The sequence below is a fragment of the Chelonoidis abingdonii genome, chromosome 11 (assembly GCF_003597395.2).
Source record: "Chelonoidis abingdonii isolate Lonesome George chromosome 11, CheloAbing_2.0, whole genome shotgun sequence".
NCBI classification, from domain to species: domain Eukaryota; kingdom Metazoa; phylum Chordata; order Testudines; family Testudinidae; genus Chelonoidis; species Chelonoidis abingdonii.
The window spans coordinates 48,816,992-48,844,205 of NC_133779.1; the positions used below are offsets into that span (position 1 = coordinate 48,816,992).

The 27,214-nt window shown below is 53.8% G+C and overlaps 1 protein-coding gene across 1 annotated transcript; it reads left to right on the forward strand.

The window, feature by feature from the left end:
* Positions 1-1,876: 1,876 nt before the first annotated feature.
* ANKRD35 (ankyrin repeat domain 35) lies at positions 1,877-26,966 on the forward strand. Its single transcript, XM_032792234.2, has 14 exons — positions 1,877-1,915; positions 6,681-6,811; positions 8,791-8,879; positions 9,336-9,400; positions 11,269-11,326; positions 12,446-12,516; positions 12,726-12,832; positions 13,453-13,637; positions 15,038-15,075; positions 15,845-18,223; positions 20,070-20,159; positions 20,653-20,718; positions 21,782-21,890; positions 25,367-26,966. The coding sequence occupies exons 1-13, from the start codon at positions 1,877-1,879 to the stop codon at positions 21,842-21,844; spliced, it is 3,381 nt and encodes a 1,126-aa protein (XP_032648125.1). The 3' UTR covers positions 21,845-21,890; positions 25,367-26,966.
* Positions 26,967-27,214: the final 248 nt, after the last annotated feature.

The following is a 27,214-nucleotide window of genomic DNA, read 5'->3' on the forward strand; positions in this document are numbered from 1 at the left end:
CAAGGAGGGAGCAATTGTTGGGAGAATAATGTTGTAGGAGACCACTCAAAAGCGAGCAACTAACACCTCTGCAGTCCTAGGACAATGGAAGGTTAGTAGCAGAACTTAATTTGTGCCGGGCTTTGCCAGGCTCATTGGCGCTGCTCTGGCACTAGCGGTGTTGTCCTAAATCCAAAAGTACTGGAGGCCACGCCATGTGGAGGACACCTGCTTACTCCTCAGATGGTGGCCTCGGTGCAGCATGGCTTTGCATGCCCTGTGCATGAGGCCCAGCCCCTCGTTCTTTACAAAGGAAGGTGTGGTTAGCAGGCTGTGGGGCGTGCTATAAAAGGTTGTAATGGGCCAGTGTCTCAGATCAGTCCCCAGTTTGGAGCCTCTGGCAGAACTGAAGTTCCCAGGCCCGTAGGTGGAAGGGGCTGTGCGGGTTTCCTTTGTCATGAGGACGCCCGTGCTGAGACCCACCAACCGGCATGGCCCGGTGGCTAGGGGCTAGAATGGGAGTTAGGACTCTAGCCTCTCAGTGACTCAGATGAGTCGCTTTTCTCAACTCCCCTTGTGTAATTACCAAATCCTGTTATCTTCTTTCAGTCTGGTTCCCCCGATCCTGTCCTGCAGAGGGAGGGGTGCATCTCACCTCAGCTGCCCTGGGGTCATGCTACCCTCTGGGACTGCTTGGGATTCATCTGGAAAATGGCCCTCACTGCATGCACGTCCGTCTCTCCCCATGCTGTGGAGCACAGGAAGGACGGCGCATTGGTGAGGGGGCCAGGAGCGCTGGATTCCTGGTGCAGCTCTGCCACAGACTCGCTGTGAGAGCTTGGGGACATCACTTAGCTGCTGCGGCTCGATGAGGCAGCTGTTAAAAACAGGAGCAACGGTCCCTATTTCCCAGGGTGCGGGGAGGTGCCCAGATACTACAGGGATGGGCACCAAATAAATATGGAAATTGGTTTCCCAATCTACTCGTCTGCTCTTGCATGGGGGTGCTGCCCTCTGCTGGTGGACTATTTCATGAGCGAGGCTCCTGGCCTGGCCCGGAGCTGACCCAGTTTCCAGAACAGTTTCCGTTTAGATGAATCGGCTTGTTCACAAGAAATTCCCAACCAGCGCTAGTCAGGGTATATGTATGTGTCAAGGGGGAATGGGTGCATGCCTGTGTGCGTGAGTGTATCTCGGGGTACAGGTTGTACGGAGCCCATATGTTTTGGGTGTCTAACAATGCCATGTCTGATCTCCACAGAGCCCACCAGGCCTCCTCTGTGATGTCCAAGCAGGTCAAAAGGGGCAGGGGACTTAATTGGCTTGGAAGTTTGATCTGTGTCCCCTTGTGTGTTATTCCCCTGCTCCATCGTCCCTGTGGACTCTGCTTAATGAAGATTGCGAACTCTGGCGCTTCGTCCCGGTGTGTCCGTCGGACCCTGACGCTAACCGGCGTCTCTAATGGAGCCGAGGCTGCAGCTGCGTCTGGTGGCATGGCAGGAAACGTCTCTCCTTTTAAACCCAGGAACAAACACTCTCAGAGATCAGATCTTGGGCAAGCCCAGGCTGGGCCTGAGCCATCAGCAGGTGCGCGGGAGGCAGCGAGGGGAGGGACAGGCTGGCCCTCCAGGCAGAAGGATTAGCTTCAAACGCTCCCCAGACGCAGCACGCCTCCTCCCTTTGACAGCAATTCCCTGCTCAGCAGCCGGCGCTGAGTCCCTCCGGGGCGCTGGTCCATGGCCGTCCTCGCTCAGCCCTCCTCAATGCCAGGGACCCCGGCCTGCTCTCTTGGGCCCCCATCCTGAGAAGCGAGGGATAGTGTGAGCCCGGCGCTCGCCCTGGTGCTGGTTGGTTTCTTGACGGCGGGGAGGCACCCTGGCGTGGGACGGTGGACACCATGAAGAAGATGTTCTCCTGTTCCACTTCACAGGTGGCGGTGAGTCTGATCTTCCCCTTGCCCTGAGCTGGCCGGCATGGCATGGCTCTGAGCCCAGTAGAGGTTCATTGCCCTAAGAAAGGAACGTTACTGTGTGCTACAGAAGAGCCGTATGCTGCAGTAGTCGACGGGAGGCGTCCCTACAGTACCCCTGTGGGAATAGCCCCCTGCCTACGCTGCCCTCCTTGGCAAACGCCCCATACAAGGCATATGCTATTGTATAGGTTCTCCCAGTGACCACCGCACCCGCCAGCTGTTAAGGGTTCTGCCCACTGTGCTGTCCCCATGTTGCTAAGCAGGCAGAGAGGCTCAGCTCGCTGGGAGGAGGGGGCTCCCAGGGTGGCCAAAGACTGGAAGCCCCTGCGCTAGTCTCTGACCATAGCCCCTTGCTGCCATATGGGGTGGGAACCGCGCTGTGCTCTCGCCTATAGGACTGCCCCTTGCGGACAGCATTTCACAGCACGGCCCTTCTGCCCCTGGACTGCAGGGCAAGGGTCCTACAGGCTGGGGCTGACTCTGCGGCCGATGTTTGGGGGTGGGGGTGATGGGAGAGGAAGGACTGTCCAATGGTCAGAGCGCTAGCTTTGGTCCCATGTCCATTCGCAGCTCTTCTCTGGACCCCTGCTGTGGCCTTGGCCAGCATCTGAGGGTTCAGAGCCACCAGCAGGGCCGGTGCCCCCAAAAGCAAGAGCTCAGAGTAGCTAGTGAGGCCCTCGGAGCCTGTCCCCCTTTGCTTAGGGGGCCACCGGGAAGCAAATCAAACCAGAAATCTCTCTGCACGGAGCCTCTCTCCCTTTGTTAGCTGTCACCCCCAAGCCTCGGCCCCTCCTGCCCATGGGGTGAATGCCATGCAGTTCCCAGCCTGCCTTCGCTCTGCATCGCACGCAGCAATCTGGGTTTGGCAACGGGAGCCTGGGGAGGCAGCATCTGGGCCTGACAAACCGGAATGGCGGAGTGGGGTAATTACTCAGGCAGCCAGGGCCTGTTGCCTCTCCAGGGTGTTCCCGGGCTTGGTACAGAAGCCGGGGGCCAGCCCCCAGGGGAATGGGGACTCAGTGTTCTCTGCCCCCCCCCCCACTCTTGGCAGAAGTTACCCCAACACCTTTGCCTTGTGGCTCCTGTACCCAGCAGTGCAATGAGGCCCTGCAGGGTCCACCGGGGATCTGCAATCACTTGCCTGTTAATGGGTATTGGGTGCTGCACATCTGTATCAGGGACAGATGTGCTGGTCCTCTGGTCCCACATCTTCAATACACTCCATAATAGCAAATAACCAATTAATAATCATTTCCTTTCATATCATCCTGAAGGATCCCAAACTTCTTTCCAGATAGGTAATGACCCCTCCTATGCACATGCCTGCCCTCTGCTGGTTGGAATTGGAACTGTGTGTCATGGACCCTATACTGCCAAAAAGTTCAGGGATATGCTCCTTCACCTAAAGTGGTAGGGGGATGGGCCTGGGAGTGGGAGGATCTGCGTTCGAGTCCTGTTTTTGCTGTGAAGATCCAAGTGGCAAAGGATGGTTTACAGTTAATTAGTGTAGGCCCAGTTTACCAAACGCGACGTTAATAGAAGGTTGGTGATGATAATTTGCATGTCTATGGCATCGTTAATTGGAGGACCTCAAAGTTCTCTACAACCACACATTAGGGTGTGACTGTAGGGGGTAGGGAAGCATTATTGTCTTCATTTTCAAGAGAGGGAAACTGAGGAACAAAGCAGTGAAGTGATGAGTAAGTGGATGTGGTAGGCATGGTCCTGATGTCCAATGTTATGTGCTAAACGCATGAGAACCAGTCAGTCCTGATCTAACCATTAGGAAACGCTTCTTTCAAAACCTGGGAATGGAACCCAGGAGTCCTGTTCCCACTCTAACCATTGGATCACACTCCCTCCAAGGTGTGGAACCACTAGACCTCACTCATATGCCCAGCAAATCAAGTGAACAATTGCTTGGCTTCTCTTGACTGTCAAGAGACGAGGTGGGGAAGGTAATATCTTTTACCTTGTCTCACTAATATCCTGGGACCCACAGGGCTCCAATTACAGTCCATGCAAGACACAAAGCGAGCAGGTAACTAGACCTGTTCCCAGCTTGTACACTCTAACCGGGCATCCCACCACGTGGTGATTTTCCCACTGCAGCCCTCATCTGGGATATGGGGTAATTAGGATTTGAGCAATCATGGGGTGTGTTGTCCTTGTGTAATAACACACACACACACATACACACACACACACACACGCTCAAGGTGTGTAGGCGGGTGTGGAATGTTAATCACCAACTACCGAACGCTCAGGCTCTGCGGGTCCATTAATACTCCATGCTTGTGCAATGATTAGGGCACGAAAGACCCAGGGTTCAGTCCCAGCTCTGCCACACATGCCCTATGTGACTTGGGCAAGTCATTAAGTCTTTGTGCCTCAGTTTCCCCTCCCTGCCTCATCCAGGGTGGGTATGAGGATAAATGCATTAAATACTGCGAAGTGCTCAGATACTGTGGTGGTGTGAGCCAGATGAGTACATCAGACAGACAGATTCTGATATTTTAAAAAAAAACAGACTTGGAGCCAAATTGAAGCCCTAGTGTAAACAGATGCAACTCCAACTCCAATGCTTCCATCTGGTCTCCCATGGCTTAATTTATCCCTGTGTTTTCACCCCCCCCAGGCCAAAGTTGTCTGTGAGGGAGTTAAGTAGATGGGGAAACTGAGTCACAAAGCATGGAAAGGACTTGCCCAAGACCACAGATGACGATAAAAAAAATCTAGCTCTTCTATAGCAGCTTTGCATCCATAGATCTTAAAGCCCTTTTACAAAGGAAGGCGAGTATCGTTGTCAGATTTCACCCAGTGGGGAAACTGAGGCATGGAGCTTCTGGTTTTCGCTGTTGAGCTCAGCCCATTAGACTGCACTTGTTTCTCTATCTTATGTCTTGAATGATATACAATTCTGTACTGATTAAGATGACTCACTGCATTTGGTCTTTTCATCTGATCCTTCTCTCTCTTATTTTAATACTCATTTGGGCAATTCCTGTGTTAATTAATACACCAGAACGTCTTGTGTCATGTCTCTTTAGTAGCTGGTTAAACACCCACTTAACCACTCAGCACTCGCTAAACCCGGGTGTAATGCTGTCCAGATTCTACAGCCATTGGCTTTTCCTGACATTAGGATGTCCTGCAGCTTTCCTGATTAAGCATGTCTCGAATAAGAAACATGACATTTAACCATAGGGGCCAGCTATTACCGCTAGGGGCCTACCACATTCATGGTCTGTTTTTAGTCAATTTCACAGTCATAGGAACTTAAAAATCATAAATGTCATGATTTCAGATCTTTAAATCTGAAATTTCAGGGTGTTGCCATTGTGGGGTGGGTCCTATGCCAAAAGGGTGTTGTGGGGGTGGGGGTTACAAGGTTATTGTAAGGGGGTCATGGTATTGCCACCCTCACTTCTGTGCTGCTGCTGGCAGTGGCGCTGCCTTCAGAGCTGGGCAGCTGGAGAGCGGCGACTGCAGGCCAGGAGCCCAGCTCTGAAGGCAGAGCTGCCGCCAGCAGCAGGGCAGAAGTTAAGGATGGCCTGGTATGGCATTGCCACCCCTACTTCTGCGCTGCTGCCTGCAGAGCTAGGCCATCAGTCAGCAGCCACCGCTCTCCAGCTGTCCAGCTCTGAAGGCAGCAGTGCAGAAATAAGGGAGGCATAGGATGGTATTGTCACCCTTCTGCGCTGCTGCTGGCGGATAGCTGCCTTCAAAGCCGGGCGCCTGGCCAGCAGCTGCCGCTCTCTGACCACCTAACTCTGAAGGCAGCGCATAAGTAAGGATGGCAATACCATGGCCCCTCTACAATAACCTTGCAACATCCCCGTGACCCTTTTTTGCGTCGCGACCCCCAGTTTGAGACACACTTGTTTCCCCCCATGAAATCTGTATAGTGTAAGGTAAAACACAAAACACCAGATTTCACGGGAGAGTCCAGATTTCAAGGTCTGTGATGCGTTTTTCATGGGCATGAATTTGGTAGGGCCCTAATTATCGCTAATAAACCCCTAGGGAATGGCACTCCTGATGACAAGCATGCAGCTATAAATAGGCAATTGGCAATCCTTAGCTGAAAGGTGGTGTGTATTGTAAAGGCACCATATTTTCTTTGTGCATCACATGCACCGGAATAATAGCTAGTGTCTTGAAAGCCAATGAACTGTCACTCTCCTCTGTGTTATTTGCTGCCTTTGGGAGAGCAGGAAACTGAGGCACAAAGGAAGATGTGGGTTAGTCCCAGGTTACAGAGGGCTCGGCTTTTGTAGAAACTGGCCTGGACACTCCTCACATATTTGTGGTTTGCTTTAGATTAATTCCTAAGGAAAGCCTCAGAGGGTTGGGGGAGTGTCCGGACGAGCCTTCACAAGCTTGGTGACGCCCTCGAGTTAATTTGCAATCAACTCACTGGAGGGAAAAGCTCCAGTGTAGACGTACTCAGGGAGTAGGTAATAACAGTGGCTTTAGAACTCAGGCCACCTTTAGTCTTTGCTCAGCCATTCTGCATGCGGAGGTCAGGGTGGGGGCTGCCCTAGCTTGTAGGGTGAGTCACTGCCAGCTATGGGATTAGAACTCAGGACTCCTGGCTCCCAGGCCTGTGCTTAGCCCATAGGGCAGAGTCTTGGCTCTGTTTGGCCACATGGCCCTTTCTCCTCCGGCCCTGTCTCCTCCAGCCCTGCCCGCTCTCACTTTCTCTGTGACGCTCTCTTCGAATCAGGTCGAGAGCTGGAACAAACACGACCAGAAGCTTTTCGAAGCCGTCGAGAAGGGGGACGTGGGGCGAGTTTCCGTCCTGGCTTCCAGAAAGACCGCGAGACCCACCAAGCTCAACGCCCTGGGCCAATCTGCGTACGTAAGTTTTCTTGTCCTCTTCCCTTCCACTAACCCAGCTGTTTTTCTGTTTCTAACCGTATGGCAAAGGCCTGTGCTCAGGTGGTTAATTCCCACTAAGCCAGGACAAAGCCCAGCTCCCTTCCAATCACATCTGCCGACCTAACGAGTGTCACTTTTTAAGATAGAGACGTAGGATTTGCTTCATGCACCAGATCATAACACTGGCCTATCGGGCCAAACATTCCTCCCACCCCCATCTTCCTATTCCAGCCCAGCCCATTGGCCAATCCAGTCCAGCATCCCCACCTCCTGCCGTAGCACACCTGCCCGTCGACAAGTGGGTGGTCTTGTGGCCAAGGCATTGGGCTGGGACTCAGGAGACATGGATCTGCCATTGACCTTGGGCAAGACATGGCTGCTCTCTGTGCCTCGGTTTCCCCACCTGTAAAATCGGAGAATAATCCTTTCTCCCACCCTTTGTCTGGTCTATTTAGAGTCTAAGCTCTTCAGGGCAGGGACTCTCACTCTGTGTCTATACAGCAACCAGCACGTTGGGACCCTGATCTCACCTGGGGCCTCAAGTTGCTTCTGGATTTTAAAAAGTGGAAGAATAACTAGAGCATGAGGTCTGGTTTCCCTCCCTCCTGCTGTACCAGAGCAAAGCTTTGATCTCATCTAGCCAGCTGTCTCCAGCCCAGACCATTGGTCCAGCTATTCCTGGATCCTGTCCCTAACAGAGATCACCGCCTGATACGTTGAAGGACCGGCATAGGAGGTGGGGAACGAAATCCCCATAATGCATCTGGCTAATTGTGCAATGCAGCACATGGTAGCAGGCCATTCCTGAGCTGCTGGTGCCCTGAACCACAGGACTTGACTGTCCCTATCTTACAGCACATGCCCACAGATGTTATCTCCCGTTAACCTGAGCAATGTGCTGCAGTACCGGACGGCACTGCCAGTTGTGCAGCTGGTGCTGGTTGACAGTGCATCAAATGATGAGTAACCCCTTCACAGCAAAGGCTGCATAGACACGGCTGCCACTGGTGCCATAGGTACTAACTAGATCTAGGAATAGAACCCAGGAGTCCTGGTGCCCTGTTCCCTGCTCTGACCACTTGTGTATGCTCTGCTTCAACCTAAGAATAGAACCCAGAGTCCTGGCTCCTCATTCCTGGTCTAATCAAAATAGCTCACATTCCCCTGCCAGGAATAGAACTCAGGAGTCCTGTTCCCCGCTCTAACCAACTAGATCCCACCCCCTTCCCAGAGGTCAGAATAGAACCCAGGAGTCCTGTTCCCTGCTCTAACCAACTAGATCCCACCCCCTTCCCAGAGGTCGGAACAGAACCCAGGAGTCCTGTTCCCTGCTCTAACCAACTAGATCCCACCCCCTTCCCAGAGGTCGGAATAGAACCCAGGAGTCCTGTTCTAACCAACTAGATCGTACCCCCTTCCCAGAGGTCAGAATAGAACCCAGGAGTCCCGTTCCCTGCTCTAACCAACTAGATGCCACCCGCTTCCCAGAGGTCAGAATAGAACCCAGGAGTCCTGTTCTAACCAACTAGATCGTACCCCCTTCCCAGAGGTCAGAATAGAACCCAGGAGTCCCGTTCCCTGCTCTAACCAACTAGATGCCACCCGCTTCCCAGAGGTCAGAATAGAACCCAGGAGTCCTGTTCTAAACAACTAGATCGTACCCCCTTCCCAGAGGTCAGAATAGAACCCAGGAGTCCCGTTCCCTGCTCTAACCAACTAGATCCCACCCCCTTCCCAGAGGTCGGAATAGAACCCAGGAGTCCTGGCTTCCTTACCCCTGACCTAAGCATTAGACACATCAGGGATTCTCCCACAGGCCTCTCTAGGAAGCCAGCTGGAGTTTCTCTCAGATAATGACTTTAGGGTGGAACGTTCGCTGGTCCCCAAGAATGTGGCTCGCTGGGTGAGTTTCTCACCGTGCCCGCAATGAGTCCTGGCTCTCCGCCTCTTTGCAGGTTCCATCTGGCAGCTTCCAAAGGGCTCACCGAATGCCTGACCATCCTGCTGTCCCATGGGGCCGAAGTCAATGAGAAGAATGATGACGGTACGGGTATGGATTTCCCTGGCTCGGCAGGGGAGCAGAGAATGCAGGACTGGCCTGGACTGATGCTCCATCTAAGCCAGTGTTTCCCAAACTTGTGTAGGGAAAGCCCCTGGCAGGCCGGGCCAGTTTGTTTACCTGCCCCGTCCACAGGTTCGGCCGATCGCAGCTTCCACTGGCCACAGTTCTCTGCTCCAGGCCACTGCAGACCCTGGCTCTCCCCCTGGGCGTGTCCTGAACCTGCCTGCCACAATCAGGATCCGTTACTGGTCACCAGGCATGTTGAGCCCGGAGATGAGTCCAGGGGTTGATTGGCCTCCCACCCCCTCCCCGGGAGAGATTAAGTTGTTTTCACCCCTGCTCCATGCACCCACAGTGAGTCACAGATTCCCCAGCTCAGGGCAGGGCTTAGCTTTCTGTTCCCAAGACTTGATGCTGTCCCTTTGCTCTGCTCCTCAGGCAGCACGGCGTTGCACCTGGCCACCATCGCCTGCCAGCCTCAGTGCGTGAAGGTTCTGCTGCAGGTAAAGATGGCAAATAGCCCTCCCTGCCCCCATGCTCTGGGCTGGGCACTGAGGTGTTCCCTGCTGGGATCTAAAGCCATCAGTTGGACAGCCACAGGGTCCGTCTGATTTCCTTACAGTCTTGCTTCACGTTCACTGACAGGGTCTGTAGGAGGCTGCGGCAGGGTCTGCTGGTTGGATCAGTGGCCAGGACCTCTTGGGTTCTCCTCTGAGAAAAGATGGGTTATCCAGTCTATGGGTCTAATGGTTAGAGCAGAGTAGGGACTGGGAATCAGGATGCCTGGGTTCTATTCCCGGCTTTGGGAAGGGAGTGCGTTCTAGTGGTTAGAGCTGGGAGGGGGAATGGGAGTCAAGGGCGTGGGTTCTATTCTTAGTCCGGGTGACTTGTGGAGATTCCCTTCCACCACTCTGTGCCTCAGTTTCCACAACTGTGAAATGAGAATGATAGACCCCTCCTTCCATTCGACAAACGAAGATCGTGAGAGGTCTGCGCCTGTGATTCGCAAGCGGCACATTGGGAGCTTGGTGATCCACATCAGGTGGAATTCAAGCTAAACTGGGCCGGGATCAGCTGCAAATGCACAGCTCTGAGCTGCCTTGTGCATTTAAGGGATGAAATGAGACCTGAAGCTGGATGTAGAGGTGGGGGGTTCCCTGTGGAGAAACTGGGTCCCTAACTTGGATTTCTGGGAGCACCAGTGGAGATGCAAAACATGAAGGTTCCCCCAGATCTAATCACATTTTCTAGCAGGGATGGAAAATGGAGGGTCCCCTTCAGAGCCCGGTGTGCCCAGGTGCAATTTCTACTCTCCGTTACCCCACAGTTGATCCAGAGTAACCCTAGATGTAGAGGGAGCTGTTCTCCATTTCCCCCTGCAAAACCAGAGATCAGAAACTGGGCCCCAGACTCCTCCTGGCTCTATGGGTGGCATCTAACGAGGCTACCATGCCCTAGCCCAGCCCAGCAGTGGTCATGCCCCGTCTCCTGGCATTTGAGCTAATCATTGCCCTCCGCATGGCAAGGTGTGGCCGGGGAGTTTCAGTCTAGAGGTGACAGGGTAGCAATGGGTGAGACAGAAATATGACAGGCGTGTCTCTTAGCTCAAGGCAGTGAGCAAATGCCTGCTTGACGACTTACTGTGTTGGCTGTTTGGCCTGTGAGCAGCCAGCAAAACCCCTCGAGATGAACGGACACCTTGGGATCCTCTGAGAGAAGGCACCGGGAAGACACGGGCAGTTGTTCCTGAATTAAGCCCTTGGCTGCCTGGATAATTAGCCCCACTTTACCATTGGGGAAGTAGAGGCTGCCAGACAGGTGGGGTTTGGCTCACCTGAGGTTCTGCAGTGAGTCAGTGCTGGAGATGGGGAAACGAGATCTCCTGTCTTCCCAGATCTGTGCTGGGCAGCACTGTGGGGCCTCCATTGTGCTCGGGGCTGTACAAACACAGCCAGAGACTGTCCCGACCCCAACAAACTGGGAGTCTAAACAAAGCCAGAGGAATGGTCGTTATTCCCATTTTACAGATGGGGAAACTGAGGCAGAGATTTTTTTTTAAGTGACTTGCCTCAAGGTCACACAGGGAGTCCGTGGCGGCCTTGGGGCTAGAGTTTAGGCATCTGGAGTCTCACGCCAGTGCCTTAGCCACTTAATTGAGGGGCATCATCTGTCCTGGATACCTGGAAGCCGTGCTTGGCTCACCCCAGAGTGAAGGTTCCTGCTGTCCCACATCGGCTGGGCCATGTCTCACTCTGGAGCAGGAGATGGGTCTGCGTCTCTGTGCTCTAGCTGCCCCCTGGCCCATTGGTGTAGGGGAAGGGAGGTGGCCATTCTCACGAGCTGCCCTCATGACCACGTTTATTCCTCGCAGCACGGTGCCAACGAGGACTGCGTGGATGGGGAGAACCGCACCCCCCTACACTGGGCCGGTGAGTCAGTTCTGGGTGGCGCAGGCTGTTGGGAGATGGGAAAGGCTGAGCCCTGTCAGACACGCGCGTCATGGGAGATCTTGTAATGGGGCAGAGGTGTGAGGGGCTCTGCCAGGCTGGTCAGCAGCAGGAGGCTGAGCCTGGGCTCCTGGAGACAGCTGGAGGGGGCTGAGAGCTGGCCGGGGCCCCATCTCCCAGCAGGGAGATCTGACGAATTTCCTCCCATCACAGTCGTCGTCTTGCTGCTGTGCTAGAGAGAAAAACACGAGTCAGGTCTCCCATGGGCGTCCCTAGAGTCTTCTCTCTCTAGACCTCACCATCCCCATACGTGTCTTTCTGTCTATTGCCGTGCAAACCTGCCTGTCTGTCCTAGCTACCTACTTGTCTTTCTGTCCCCTGACATACCTCTGTCCGCCTCTCGCTCCATCCCCAGACATGTGTCTGTCTGTCTGTCCGTCAGTAGAGATGGGGTGCTGACAATGTGCTGTGCCTGCGCATGTCCACCGGGTGTTGCCGTTGATTAGGTGAGAGTTGGCCAGGGGCCATATGGACCTCGAAAAGGCTGATTTGAGTGTGGGCAAAATATACCAGTCCATACAAGCCGGCTGAGTCCCCAGGATATTGCCCTGCAGGGATAGCGGGCAGGGAGCCAGACTGCAGGAGCTGCATGAGGGCAGTGAATTGTGTTCCAGCCATTCCCCCCACACCCACCTTCAAGGAGAGGACCCGAGCGACCAGACATGGAACAAATCTAGAGTGCCCTGTCTCGTCTAGTCTCTAGTCCACCTGACTGGCCAATGCTGCCTGGCTTGCCCAGTCTCGCTGTAAATTTCCCATGGGAGATGCCCTAACAGATCTAGCTCCCTCCCTCCCACTTCTGGGGGTTTAAACCCACATGGGGAAATGACCCTGCTCGGGTCTTGCCTCGCCTGAAGAACCGCCCTGTGCACAGAACAAGGCCCCGGCTGCAGAAGGTCTCGAGTGATGAAGGTCAGACTGAAGACCTCTTCCCTCACCGGCCCTTGAGAGAGGGCGTACCTGGCACACTGGGGCCTACGCGTGGCGGCAGCCAGGTGTGTCCCTCAAGCACTGACCGCTCCTTTTCCTCCTGCCCTGCAGCCTCCTCGGGGTGTGCATCCAGTGTCTTGCTCCTGTGCGACCAGGAGGCCTTCCTGGATGTCACCGATAATGTGAGTGTAAAACCCCCTTCAGGGAAGGGCCCGGTGGAAGGACCCTCATGAGGGCTGAACCTCGCTCCCCGTGTGGAGGGGCACAGGCCAGGGGCCTCATAACCTTTGCAAAGGCTTGGGGAGCTAGCTCCCGGCCGCTGGGTGCTGGGAAGCTGCACTGGCTTTGGGTGGGGCTCTGCCACGCAAACCGCCTCTGCCGTACCTTCCAGAACGGACGCACGCCCCTGATGATCGCGGCCATGGGGAACCACCCCGCCATCTGCTGCCAGCTGCTCCAGAGAGGGGCCAGCGGCGACCTCATCGACAAGGACCAGAAGTGAGTCTTGCCTGGGCTCTGAGAATAAAAACAGCACTGGTACCGGGGGCATTGTGGGGGAGTTCCCCCGGGAAATGGGTGGGAGGGAGCAGTTCCCCAAGGGCATTATGGGCATTCTCACCAGGGAACCGGGGGGAGGGGGGCAGTTTTCCAGGGGAATTGTGGGCATAATTGTCTCAAAATGGGACCTCGTCTCACCCACTGTCCCAAGGTTTCACGAGGTGGCCCCCAAGGCCTTTCAGAACTTCTGGGAGTTGTTGTGGGCCATGTGGAACAGCTGGCTCAGGGGGACTAGCCTGTTATTACAAGAGTCCCCTAAAATTCCTCAGCCTGGCCTGGGGGCTGGGACCACCCGAGATGGGGTCATGACTGGGAGTCAGGTGCTTGCAGCCAGCCTGCCGTACCTGGGGAGGGGTCGGGGCTAGACAACAGTGGGCAGTCCCAGGTTGCCCCCCACTCCCCACCATACAGGAAAGGTTAAGAACTGCTGTCCTAAATGGGAGTAGGTCAGAGCAGAGGGGGCCACTTGAGGAGGATTATCCAGGTGCCCTGGCTGCAAGGGGTGTCCCTAGGGCTCCCCAGAACTGACTCTGATGCCCCCTCACGCCCCCTCACTCCAGGACTGCTCTGATCCTGGCCTGCGAGAGCTCCAGTGTGGAGTCGGCTGAGGTGCTGCTACGCAGCAGGGTGGACCTCAGCCTGGTGGACAGGACGGGCCACGACGCCCTGCACTATGGCCTGCAGTCCCAGAGCCGCCCGCTGAGGAGGCTGCTGCGCAGCGCCCTGAAGAAGAGGAAGAGAAGAGGTGAGGGGAAAGGGCTGCTGGTTTTGGGGTCAGAAAGGGATTGGGGTGTGGCGGGGTTCACCTTCCTGTGCAGCACGGGGCACAGGTCCCTTGCTGGTTTGAACTAGAGTAACTGGCAGATCCTCGATCACTTGGAGTCTTTACATCAAGATCGGACAATGTCAGTAACGCAGCCAAAGGTCAGGGGCCTGTCACAGGCGCGGGTGGGCCAGGTTCTGTTTCCTGCTATGAGCAGGAGGATCTATAGGGTCACGATGGTCCCTTCCAGCTGAACATCTAAGAGAGGCTAGGCTATCCAAAATGCAAGGCTGGCACAACCATCAGAGATCAATGCAAGAAGCTTGCTTGGGGTGGGACACGTTTCCCACTCTGGAGGATGCTTCTAAAGGACTTGGGGGACCCTCTGCTGAAAGCCATTGGTAACATGGCAACAGTTAGTTAGTAGGTAACATTTTGCTTCATTCCAAGATGCAGAAATGCCTCAGAAAGCAGCAAAAACTTCCTCCCCGCCCGCTTCCACCTCCAACTTTCCCTTTGTGCCTCTAATCAACTCCTTTGGTTGGACTACACCCAGCCTCGCTTGGGCAGGATATTGGTTGCTTGGGTTTTTTTTTTATAATGCGTGTTTGTTTAGTTCATTTGCAAGGAGGTCTCCGGCCTCCGGCAGCTTCTCCAGATGGTTTTGATTTCTAAAAGTAATAATCGGGCTTGGCGGGACTTGGCGAAATGTAATATCCAGGGGACCTTGTCTTCGGCGTTCTGCTTGCTAGGCTTTGGTTTCCATGGTGACTCCCTTATGGATGAGGGGCAGGGCCAGAGCCAAAAAATAAACCGCCGGAACATTTCCAAAAGAATCTCAGCAAGTTTTGTTGAGGATAAGAAGAAAGCTTTGCGCGTAGGGAGGAAATTCAGCCTCGTTGCTAACGCATAGGACTGGGAATCGGGAGATCTGGCTCTGCTGCTGGGTGACGCTGGGCGAGTCACTTCCCCTCTCTCAGTGCCTCAGTTTACCCATTGGTGGTGTCCAGTGTTTTAAAGCTGGGGTCTGGAAGTTGGAACCCCCAGGTTCCAGTTCCACCTCTGGGGAGGAGTATTGTCTTGTAGTTAGAGCAGAGGGTGTTTTGTAGCTAGCTCTAGGATGGGAGTGTGCTCCCACGGTTGGAGTTGTGTTCTCCTGGGTTCTATTTCTGGCTTGGCTACAAATTTGCTGAGAGACCTTGGCCAGGTCACAGCTGTTGTCATTGGGGATGATCCGTTTCTCACCTTACTAGCTGAATTCCTGCTTGTCCAGAGCTGGGAGATCCAGAAGGCAGGGGCTGCCCGACGGCAAGGCAACTCTCCACTCAGCGCTACGGAGAGCTTTAAAATTTCATTCAGTGCTTTTATTTTTCTCCTGGCAGAGCACGGACCCAGCTGTCAAACAGGAGCCACTGCACAGGTGAGGAGAACCCTTTTGGGGCCAGCCAGAGAAAAAAGTCTGGAGGTGTGTCAGAGCTTCTTGGCTGCTTTATGCATCGATAAACTCCACAGTCCCTGGTTACTCATGGAGGATTGGGGAGGAGTTAGATGGATCAGGGCGGCCGAGAAGCATCAGCCCTGATTGTGCTGCTGTTGCTAGTCCTGAATCTGAGAGCTTGATTCCCCAGCGCCAACCCCTGGTGGTGTCTGTGCAAAACGGGTGCACAAAACCGCTCTTCTCGTTTGCCAGGGTTTTCTGCACTGGTGTAAATGATGGAGCAAGGGGCAGAACTGGGCCTTGTCCCCACCAATTTGGTTCATGTAGAATGCCAGCGAGAGCAGTGATTTTCAGTCCCAATCAGCCGAGGGGCAGATTAGAACTGGCCACCTAAGGTATATTGGGAAGGGAAAAGGTTCCACCTCCTAGTACCCATCCTCTTGGAGAGTGTCTGGCTGACTTTTATCCTTGTTATTTATAGGACAGTAGCACCTAAAGGTCCTCAATGTGCTAGGTGCTCCACATACCTAGAGGGCAGGGGGTTCCAAATTTGTGCTGGCACGACTCCATTTTAATAAAGTCTTTCCTGTCAGGATTTCAGACAATCTGGAGGATGCCATTTTGAAGAGCAAAATGGCATCTTCCACGTAGCGTGACCTCGCACCCACTGTACGTGTGAGGTCAGACTGTGCGGAGGACGCCATTTTGTAGCACTGCTTCAATAAATTCATCTGTTCTGTGGTGGTTCCAGGTGACCGCCAAGCCACCGGAGCACAGCAGCAGCAGCACAACCTTACAGAGTGAGGGAGGCGGAGACACTGATGGGGATGAAGAGGATCTCGAAGCCGAGGAGTGGAGGTGTCGGTACGAAGACGAGCAGACGAAGGTCCTGCAGCTGGAGGAGCAGCTGGTGAGGAAGGTGAAGGAGTGTGATGCTCTGGCAGAGGGGTGCAAGATGATGAAGGAGAGGATCTGGGAGCAGGTGCAGGAGATAAGCCAGCTGTTGCCGGAGAGGGCAGATGAGGGCAGGCAGGCGTTGAGCCGCCGGTACAGCCGGGACACCACAGAAGAGGACTATTACTTGAACCTTTTGGCTGAACAAGTGCAAGAGCTGAAGAAGAGACAGCCAGAGGCAGGGAGAGGAGGAGGCCAGAACGTAACAGTGAAGGAAGAGAGAATACAGTGGCCGGGGGAAGAGGAAGAAGAGGAGAAGAGACACCATCAGGAGGAGCTGATGCGGCTCCAGGCCGAAGTGGCCATGGCCCTGGAGGGGAAGGAGAGTGCAACAAAGAGGGTGGTGGAGATTGAAGGCCATCTGGAGAACATGAGGGCAGTGATCGCCGTCTATGAGGCCAAGAAGCGGGCCCACAATGAGGCACTGGAGCAGCTGCAGGCTCGTGTCGCTGAGCTCGACGGCGACAACCAACGGCTACGTGGGCTGCTGGGCAAGCAGCAGGGAGAAAGCCAGAAGGCGGGAAGGCAGGAGGTGGATCAGAGAGGGCCCAGAGCCGCTCTCTGTGCTGAGCTAGGCCAGTTCCTGTCATGGATGAGGGAGGCGGCTGCCAGAGCACAGGAGGAGAAGGCCGCGGTCCTCGCTGAAAACGAGGCTCTGAAGAGGGAAGCAGAGGAGGCCCTCAGGGGCATATTTCACCTCGAGGAAGTGCCATCAGAAGCCATCAGGAAGAGCATGGCCTCTTGGGAGAAGATGGTGATGGGCTTAGAACGTGCTCTGGCCAAGATGGATGAAGCCAACTCCAGCCTCCTGGAGAAAGCCAGGCCTCTTCAGGAAGCCATCTCAATCCCTCAGAGCAAGCAGGAGTCAGGGTTCTTGGTAAACGGCATGGTGGATTCCCAACTCCAGGAGCTCAGAAATGGCCTGGAGCAGCATGAGGAGGAGAGCAATGTCTTTAGAGATGAGGCTGAGTCTCCACTGAGACAACCTCAGTCCCTGGAGAAGCTGGAGAAGGGCAGGAAGGAAAAGGACCAGCTCCAAGATGGCCCCGATGGGCAGCTCAGACCTAGGCTGAGGAATGATTCTGTGGAAACCAAGGGCCAGGCCAGGAGGAGAAGCTCTGACCTAGAGAAAGAGGTGTCGGACCTCAGACAGAACAATAGTAGCCTCATGAACGAGTTGGCCCAGCTGGGCTGGGAGAGGGAGAAGCTACAGGATGAGCTCCAGCACCTCTGGCAGCACCAGAAGGAGGGGTCTCCCCAAGGAGAGGTGCAGGGCCTGACGAAGGAGCTGAGGCAGAGAGTGGCCACCTTGTCCCGGGAGCTGTCAGCTGAGAAGGAAGAGACCAAGAAGCTGAGACTAAGGCTAGAGACTCAGAAGAGGGAGATGGTGGTGCTGAGGGACAGCTTCCTCAAGCAGATGATGGGAGAGGCCAACAGCGTGGGAAGCCAGAGCCTCAGCACCTGCATCTTGGAGGAGCTGCACTGGAAACTGGACAACCTGGTGAAGAAGCATAATGAGGCCCTGCAGCTAGTGTCGGAGATAGAAGAGGAGAGCCAGGTACTTGGGGGCGACCAGGCTCCAGCCGTGCAGCACGAAGCTATCGACGCCTCCGTGGGGGGCGAGAAAAGCCCTCAAAGCCACAGTGTCCAGGCCTTCGGCCAGGAAGCATCCGAGACTTTGGAGATTGTTGGCGGAGAGCTGGTCCTTGAACCCTGGCGTTGGGTGAATGAGCTGGAGAGAGATCTGTGGGAGCTGAAGGAGGAGCTAGAGGCAACTCAGGCCACCCTGGGCGGTGAAAGCCACGATGTGACCAAGCTGAAACAGATGCTCGACCGACTGCCTGTGAAGGTGGCAGAGTTGTGCTCAGAGGAGGAGGAGACCCTGCGGATGCACGAGAAGGCCTGGAGCTCCCTGGCGCTCCAGACACAAGCTCTGGAAGCGGAGCTGCGAGCCCTTCAGGAGAAGCATGAGGAGGTGAGGGAGAAGTCCGCTCAGCGAGAGGAGGCCCTGGCTGCAGAGAAGCATAAGAACAAGGACCTGCTGGCCAAGATGGCGGAGCAGGAGAAAGAAGCAGGAGAGCTGAGAGGGAAGTTGGAGCAGCTGGAACGAACCATTCAGAAGCTGAACAAGAAGGTGGAGGAGCTCTCCAGGACCTGCCAGGACAAAGAAGGGAAGGTAAGACAAAAGAGACCTCTGGAGCTGGCCAGAGACCTATTAATGTAGAAGAGCCTGACACAGCACCCATTGAACCAACAGAAAGACTCCCATTGACTTTGATGGTGGCTGAGATCTTCAGCTGGTGTAAATCAGGGTAGTTTCATTGTCTTCAGTGGAGCTACACCGACTTACATCAGCCAGCGATTTGGCCTATAGATTTAAGAGGAAAGGACTGAGGGTGGGTGGGTCTCCACATACTTCTCAGCGGGATCGCCTGCTTCCCTGGCACGACATCCCACAGCGAGTCCTTAGATTTGTATGTCCAGCTTCCATGGGATTTGCAGGTGTTACTCCCAGGGCATAAATCAGCCTTGTGATGCTATTGGTTGAGATTTTCAAAGGGGAGGTTAGACACCCATCATGCCTGAATCCCATAGTCAGCTTGGAGGGTCTCACGTGCTGGTCCTTTAAATGTTCTGGTCTGGATGCGATGCTCAGGGTTCGATTGTTAGCTCACACTGGAACATTGTCCCATGACAGTGGGTTTGCACCCTTATTGAAAATACCCAAGGGCCTGATTTTCAGTTGCCCGGCAATGTAAAAGATAGTACAACTGAGAATCAGTCATGAGCTGGTATGTGGAGATGCCCAGAACAATCCATTTGCAGTGCGCACTCATGTTTTCATTGATCCTACCAGCCCCAGGAACAACCCTGCATTTTTTTGAGTGCCACACATTGGCACCATAGCTAATAACTGTTTATCTGCATAGAGCCCTCTGATCACAAGCCTTAGCAATTTGGATCATTACTGTGAATGTTACAGGGTGTTCAGCAGAAACTGGCCTGAGATTCACCAAGTCCATTTCATGAAGGAGCTGCTGACTCGCCACCCCATGGGAACAGCTGTCATTCGTTCCCGAACCAGGCTGGATTCAGAGCCCATGACTAGGGTCCCTAGCCTCTGTTTGTCTGAGGGTGGTGTTGGACGGCAGGAGAGAGGTCACTTGATCATTACCTGTTAGGTTCACTCCCTCTGGCACACCTGGCATTGACCACTGTTGGTAGACAGGTTACTGGGCTGGATGGACCTTTGGTCTGACCCAGTACAGCCATTCTTCTGTTCTTTTGTTCTTACGTTATCCCAGCTCTAGTTCCCTGAATCACCCATTTAAAAAGCAAAGAGGACCAGGAGCCAGTGTCAGGAGCTATAGGTAAAAAGGATTGGGGGTCAGAAACTGGCATCTCCCGTGGAATGGAAAATTCTGTAAAACATTTAATTTGGAAGCATCAGGTTGTTTTGTTTCAATAACGTCAGAACGTTTCATTTCAGTCCGATAAAGATATTTCATTTTGGCTATCAGTCTGATTCACGTTGGTTTGACTTTCATATTAGATGAAAATATGATTGGATCAGATCGAATACCTAACGTACCTAATATAGGATATTCATTTTCAGAGTTTCATCTAAGAGAACAGTCTACATGAAATGAATTGACACACATGTTGAAATGAAATGTCTTTACAGAAGCTACACGTTTGTTTTGTTGTGCTAACATCAAAAGTCAAAATGATTCAGATCGACTTTTTCCCCCGTAGAAAAACATCAGCGAAACTGACGCGTTCCTGCAAACGTTTCAGTTTTGACAAAGCCGCATTTTCCAACAGTAAGGTGTTCTGCTGGAATATTTTTGATCAGATCTAGCTGGGGAAGGGGTTAGTTGCAACATCCTAGGGGCCAGTGGGTGTAAATTGGCCAAGCAACTTTGAAGCAGAGGGAAGAAAACTGATTTACGCCAGCGGAGGAGCAGGCTGTATGGAATCCAATCTGTGACGTGACATTATTCTCTGTCATTGAACTATAGATTAAAAAGCTGCTGAAGGAGACGGAGAAGCTTTCGGCAGAGATCCTGGCCCTCCGCAGTGAGAGTGCTCGTCTCCAGCTGCAGTTAGAGGTGAGTCGTGTGCTACCCTGCCTCTGTAGGAATGCTCTGAGCGCACGGCGTCTGCTTGCCAGGCCAGGTGATTGTGGGAGTTTTTACAGTGGGAAGCTCCAGTTCACTTAGGTGATGCAGCATACTAATACCCAGCACAATAGTCATTCAGATTGCAAGTCTCGTCCATCCGCATTGCAGTCAGGGTGCCATTTATAGGTCTGAGAGGCAGCATGGTCTAGTGGGTAGATGCTCTGGACTGGGACTCAGGTGACCTGGCTCTGCCACTGACCTCCTATGTGACCTGACGCAAGTCCCTGTCTGTGCCTCAGTTTCCCTCTCACCCTTTGTCTATTTGTAAGCTGTTGGAGGTAGAGGCTTTTTCTTACCCTGTGCACATGCAGCTTCTGGCATAATGGGTCCCTGATCTCTTCTGGGGTGCTATCCTAATAGAAATACAAACACCTGCTGGCAGATTGAAACTCACCAGCACTGTCTATTTTTGTGTTCCCAGGTTAAGGAAAAAAATCACCAGGAAATTGTTACTATCTACAGAACCCATCTGCTCAATGCAGCCCAGGTACAAACCTCGGATGGTCTGGGTTGTGTGGCTTCAGGTAGATTTCAATATGTTTCTGCTCCTGCTGGTTTCCATAACCATTAGGTGATTCCCCGCAGGAGCTTAAAAGGTTCTCGCTGAATTCTGCTGTAACTGGCTTGAGATTCAGAGCACTGAGGTACCGTAGCTAGAAAGGGGGGGACTGGAAGTCAAGATGCCTGAGATTTAATCTCCGCTGTCGGAGGGGAGTGGTGTCTGGTGGTTAGAGTAGGGGGAGCTGGTAGCTAATCCCAGCTCTGGAAGAGAGAATGTTACAGTCCCCTGATGTAACTACTAGAACGTACTCCCTCCCTGAACTGGCAACAGAGCCCAGGAGTCCCAGGTCTCAGGCTTCACTGCCCTAACCCACTCCGGAGTTCTCATCTCAACTCTGGGAGGCCATGCGGTCTAGTGGGGCGAGCACAGTCCTGGCAGCCGGTGTGACTGGGCCCTAAATCCCCATTCTGGGAGGGGAGTGGTTAGTGGTTAGAGCACTGGATTGGGAGTCCTGAGTCCTATTTCTGGCTCTGGACACGCCTCCAGCCATTTGGAGCGACCTGGCCTGCATGGTGGGTCACAGGGCTGATTAGGAGGTGCCTCACACAGCCAAGGGGCTAGATTTTCCCAAGCTTATGCCCAGGTGCAGGGTCCCCAGCACTGCACAGCAACGAGTAGGGACGTTGTAGCCCTGCAAGCCACAGATGTCTCTCTGCTGGAGGACCAGGGGGGCTGCCTCAAAGGCAGCGGTGGCGTGGATGGGGCAGAGCCAGGAGATGTGCAGATCTGGCAGGTCCTGGTAGCAGAGGCTCTGCCTGACAGGCCCTTATGGACAGATGCTGGAGCAGAAAGGAAAATTGTTTTCCCCTAGCAGAGCATGTGAGGCAGTGGCTGAAGCACACACTGGCCCTCCACAAGGGGATGCTGTGCTTCAGAATGGCAAACCCAGGGCTGGTGGTGGGGTGGGGAGGGCCAGACCATGGACACCAGTGTATTACACTGCCAAAGCACAACATGCTGATCGGGGATGGGGTTTCTTCTGGTTCAGGGGTTCATGGATGAAGAAGTTCACTCAATGCTGCTCCGAATCCTGAGGGCGAAGGAGGAATGAGCTTTGCCCTCCTCTTCCCGGGAACTAGGATCTTTCTTCTGTGCAAGTGAGTGTGTCTGTCTGTCTGTCTTTCTCCCCCCTTTGCTTCCGAGAAGTCGCAGCTCAGCCTGCTCTCATCGAATGTCCCCGTAAGGTCCCCATCACCGTAGCATCTGAGCTTCCGGCTGCTGCTTTCATACAAACCATCCAGCTGAAAGACTTTAAGATCACCAGCTCAGTGATCACTCAGCAGGTTGGGTGCTGGCAAGAGAGCTTCTGGCTGGGAAGCTCAGCCCTTAAAGGCACAGTCCTCAGTACAACAGCAGCACCCACCCGCCTACCTGCCCCAGCCTTGGAGCTGGCAACATTTGTGCAGCTCCAGGCCCTCTCCCCGTCACTGCCTGGGGGAGAGGGTGGTGACTGAAGTTTATGGCAAGGTACAAATCATTTGGAAATGAGCTCATTCAATCATCTGTGTTATAGGGTCACACATGGAGGTGTGCAAAACTTGGCAGCTCTATGTCTGTGAATCCCTGATGGGGCAGTACCTTAAGGCCACCCCTCTCCCCAGCATGACCCTGCCCTGGTCTCACTGATGCAGTGTTTGTGGGGGTCAATCCCAGCCTGTGTGTCCATGAACCTGGGTTGTGCCATAGATGTAGTGCTGCGAAAGGGCCACTAGATGGCGGGGTGGGGCTGTGCAGCTCAGCAGGGCATCATGGTCTTTGAAGCCCCCCAGTATTTCTCAGGGTCAGGGCCGTATGGGCCCTTTCACAGCTGGAGACCTTGCTTCGAATCGCAGGTGAGGCTGGCTAAGCATGAGCAGACAAAGCCAAAATGCCATAGACGACCAGGCCTGTAGATAGGAAACAGGTGGAGCGAAGCACAAACTAGCTGCTGGCACTGAACTGACCCTTTTGTAGGTGACATGTATATAGACAAATGCTACTTCTGCTCCCTTCTGGATGGACTCAGAACTGCTCACCTGTGTGTCATGTAGCCTCTACTGCTAACCACTTGTGGAGATTCTCCTTTAGTTCAAGAGACAGGGGCTTTTGGAGCAGGAAGTTTCCGGGGATCTGAGACAGACAGGACCGGACACATGCCACGTGATGTCTTCTAGAGCAGGTGCAGTCAGACAGGAAAGGGCCTGCAAGCAGCCTGAAGTATGAAGTGACGCTTCCATTCGGTACAAACCATCCTGTAAGACAAGGCTGGATCAAAGCCTCATGTTCTGTTTCTCTCTACTTACCTGGGCTCATCGCTGAGGTATCTCAGGCCCAGCTTCATCCCATGCCAGTGCTGAGCCCGGCAGAGGGAGTGAGGCGGGGAAGCACTGTGCTTCTCTTATCCTGGAGCTACTTCAGGCATCCCTGAGATCTGCTTTAACTTGCGCTCAGCTGCCATAGCATTGCACCAACTGAGGGGAGTGGCCAAGCCATGCCTCCTCCTAGCCCCACTGCACCCGGGCTCCTACAGGGCAGGTTAACTCACCTCCCAGCTTAGATGCCTATTAGCCCAGAGGCTTTACGGCCCCTTTGCACTGGTGTAGCCAGCACAGAGGGGCCATGGCATACAGGTAGCTCCTGCCCCTGGTAGGTCCCACAGCTGGATGTAGCTACCCCACTTAAGTCTGAAGGAGGAGGCTGGAGAAGAGGTTTTTCTCCCATTCCATGTGTGGCCCCTGGCTCCTTGCAGGGCCCTGATCAAGGCACAGCTCTCGCCAGGGAGGCTGAGTTCACAGCTGTGACACAGGGCATGGATTGAATCTGGGTACATGCTGAACCTTGGTTGGTGGGAGCAGGTCCGCAGGTACAACTTCGTAGAAAGCTGGAAAGGCACAAGCCGAAGGCAGAGGTCTGGTTCCCAGTCACTCTTTTGCTGTGACTGGGGCCAGGATGGAGGGAGTGAAGGTGGCGTTAAGTCCTCTTTCCACTGCCTATATTGCAAGGCCCTGGCTGTCCCCCAGTGTACATTAGAGCAGCCTCAGGGTTGCTCTAACTTACAGGCTGTTTTCCATGGTTCCTGGGAGATGGAGAAGTAGCACAGTGCTTTCCAGCCACACCTCTGATCTGCCATTGATCCCCGATAGCTGCCATCTATGCCCAAGATCCACCAGCTGCATAGACCCCTTATGCCAGCTCCATAGTTGCCAAGGAGGCCCCACACAGGGTGCATTCTTGGGGCTGTTTTTGCCCTTTCTAAGGCCCCTTTGAGCTGTCCAGAGCAGCACACGTGTACAACAGATGCAGCTCCTTCCTATCTTGTGCTCCGCGGAAGGGTGGTGACTGCAGGATAGTTTGTTTGGCATGAAATTGATGCTCGGTGTCTCCCCCCTTTAAGCCCCCCAGTAAAATCCCCACCATGAATGTGATGCGGGTTGGCCAGGCCGCAGAGACTTTCTTGCGCTGGAACAGACGCTGCGGCTGGCGGGCCGGCCATGCAGTTGGCGTGCAGTTTGGCTCATCTGATCTCGGGTTGAACTTTAAGCGTTTCCATATGGGAAATGTGATTTCCCCAGGGGAAGGGAGGGGCCACGTCACCCGGGAGCGGCTGAGGCTATCGCTCATCCTCCATGCAGTGGGAGAGGAGCAGTGGGGGTTGCAGCTCAGCGGGCTGCAGATGGGGATGATTTTTTTTTTTTTTTAAAGTGACAGGATGGCTTGTACGCAGGTGTCTTCTTCTGTGGCTATATTGCCTCTGTTTAGCCCCATCAGCATGCTCAAGCTCAGAAAGGGCCAGCCTTGGCCTCCCCAGGAAATCCCAGGGCGGCCCAGTTTGGGTGGCTCAGTAGGGGATGCTCTCCCCTCTCAGGCCGTAGTGCAAGCGGATGACTCGTCAAACCAAGGTAAACGCCTAAGGTAGATGTGGTTAAAAGGGTTTACGTGGGTGCACAGTGTGGGTGTGCACTGATTAACTGACGTATCTAAATCAGTCAGGCTCATAGATTTAAAGCAAAAGGGTTGGTATGATGGGATAGCCTAATTTGGCAATTGATTGATCTTTGACTACTAGCGGTAAATATGCCCAATGGCCTGTGATGGGATGTTAGATGGGGAGGGCTCTGAGTTACTACAGAGAATTCTTTCCTGGGTGCTGGCTGGTGAGTCTTGCCCACATGCTCAGGGTTTCACTGATCTCCATATTTGGGGTCGGGAAGGAATTTTCCTCCAGGGCAGATTGGCAGAGGCCCTGGAGGTTTTTCACCTTCCTCTGCAGCATGGGGCACGGGTCACTTGCTGGAGGATTCTCTGCATCTTGAAGTCTTTAAACCACAAGCCGAGGACTTCAGTAGCTCAGACGTAGGTCAGGGGGTTGTTTCAGGTGCAGGAGGTCAGACTAGAAGATCATAATGGTCCCTTCTGACCTTAAAGTCTATGAGTCTATAATCTAGCGCACCCTTTCCCATTCAGGGCCTTAGTCTCTACCAGCACGCAGGCAGGTTTTGCTGCAGTTGGTTTTGGCTGCAACTGACCTGGGTCCATGCAGAATGACCTGCCTGCAGAGCTGTGTCATTAAACTGAAATGTCCATTTATTCCAAGAGCTGCAACATTTTCCAATGCCGGCTTCACTCCATTTAGGAACATTCCAGGTAACAACCAGGAGGAGACTGGAGGGCCAAGCCCATACCTTTCCAGCACCGAGGATAGCGCTCGAGGAACCAGCTGACACATCACTGGGACCACGTCTGCCACCCCACCAAGCTAGAGACCCATCCTCCAAGGACGTCAGTACAAGATGATCACCTCTGAAATGGCTTTGGTGGTTTTTCCCCCTCCCAACCTGCCTCTTATCAGTTGCCACGTGCTGCTGGCTGAGCACTGGGGCTTTATTTCAAATAGCCCCAGAGATTTGAAATCATTTACCTTTGAAAGATGGGCTGCAGGGCAAGCGTCGCTTATTGTAACAAACCCAGGCATTGCAGCCTCTAGACGCAGTGACTCTATCAGCCTCTCGCATGCCTGGATACACGACTAGAACCCAGGCCGTTTTGCGCCACAGTCCCTGCCCTCTACCACTTGCGCTAAAGGACAGCTCCCTTCCCTGCTTGTAGAGGTCGTTTCTTTATCTTCTCTGAGGGCACAGCTAGCTGAGAGCAACAGGAAAGCATGCACCGAGTAAACTCTGCGTCAGCCTCCCTCTCGCTGCAATTGCAGACTGACGAGGCAGCCAGAGTGTTTGGACTTTGGCAGCATTTAGGAGCCCCCTGCATGGAGGAGGATCCCGGGGTGCTAGGGGCTGTACAACCATAAAACAAAATGACGGTCAACCAGGGTTCCTTTTCCTGCCTCACCTTTCCACCACGGAGCTGTTTCTGTTCATTGGGTGAGCAACGTAGTGGGGTTTGCCCTTCAGACCATGTGGCTGCAGGAGCGAATCAAGCTGAGTTGGCCATCGGATGCATTGCAGCAGTGCTGAACTCTCCAGTTCAGAGCTGGGGGCAACTGAGACTTCTGTCCTTGTTTTTTGTTTCCTGCTGGATCAGGAGACAGTCTGATCCTGCTCCCATTGGAATGAGTGGCCAAAATGCAATTGATTTCCAAGGCACGGGATCATGTCTCTAAAAAGCAGACAGCTCCTTGGTGCACCTCTCTTACATCAGAGGCTCTGGCTGGTTGGCTTTGCCCTTGCCTCGGTCCTGAGTCTGTTTGGCTGTGGAAAGAAAATGACCCGCTTCCAGATGTTTATTCTGGAACCAGGCTTTAGTGCAAGACCAGGTTCTTGTGGCTATCTGAGCAGTGCTGGGAGGAGCGAAGCACCGCGCGGGGAATGTAAGCGCTGAGATCAGCAAACAGAGGGAAGGGATTGCCACTGAGCTAGGAGCTGAGATACTCTTGTGGGCCTAGAATTTTGTCACCTGGTCTCAGCCTTGCCACCTGAAAAAGACACTAGCATAGGCAGTGTTGTCTAGTGGGTAGGGGACGCGACAGAAGACCTGGGTTCTAGTCTTCACCCCACTGCGTAGCCTTGGGCAAATCCATGTTGCTGCTCCGTGCCTCAGTTTCCCTTCCCAGATTTTGTCTATTTAGATTGGAAGTTCTTTGGGCGGGGATTGTTTCTTAAGGTGTGTTTGTAGCGTGCCCGCCCTCCTCTGGGCTGGGGCCCCTAGGTGCTGCTGTCATAGAAGTAACGAACGATGTGTCTTTGTCACTCAGAAACCCATTAAATTGGAATTTTGGAAACTCTTATGTTCTTCTCCTCTTCTGATGCTGGTTGTTTGTTTCCCCTGTGCTGCTGGGCTTCCATTCCACTTATCGTCAATTTCTCTGTCAGGGTTTGGGGAGAAGAGAAATGATCTGGGGGGCCTGACCAGTGCTGAGAGCGGAGGGCAGTTCCCACTACTCTGCCTGGCTTAGAGAAGCCCCGCACCCACCCAACCTCCCCACAAC

Excerpts from the sequence above, each read along its gene's own strand:
- ANKRD35 (XM_032792234.2), top strand. The coding sequence starts at position 1,877 with ATGAAGAAGATGTTCTCCTGTTCCACTTCACAGGTGGCG. Across the intron at positions 8,880-9,335 it reads CAATGAGAAGAATGATGACG|GCAGCACGGCGTTGCACCTG; the intron begins GTACGGGTATGG and ends TCTGCTCCTCAG. Across the intron at positions 11,327-12,445 it reads CACCCCCCTACACTGGGCCG|CCTCCTCGGGGTGTGCATCC; the intron begins GTGAGTCAGTTC and ends CCTGCCCTGCAG.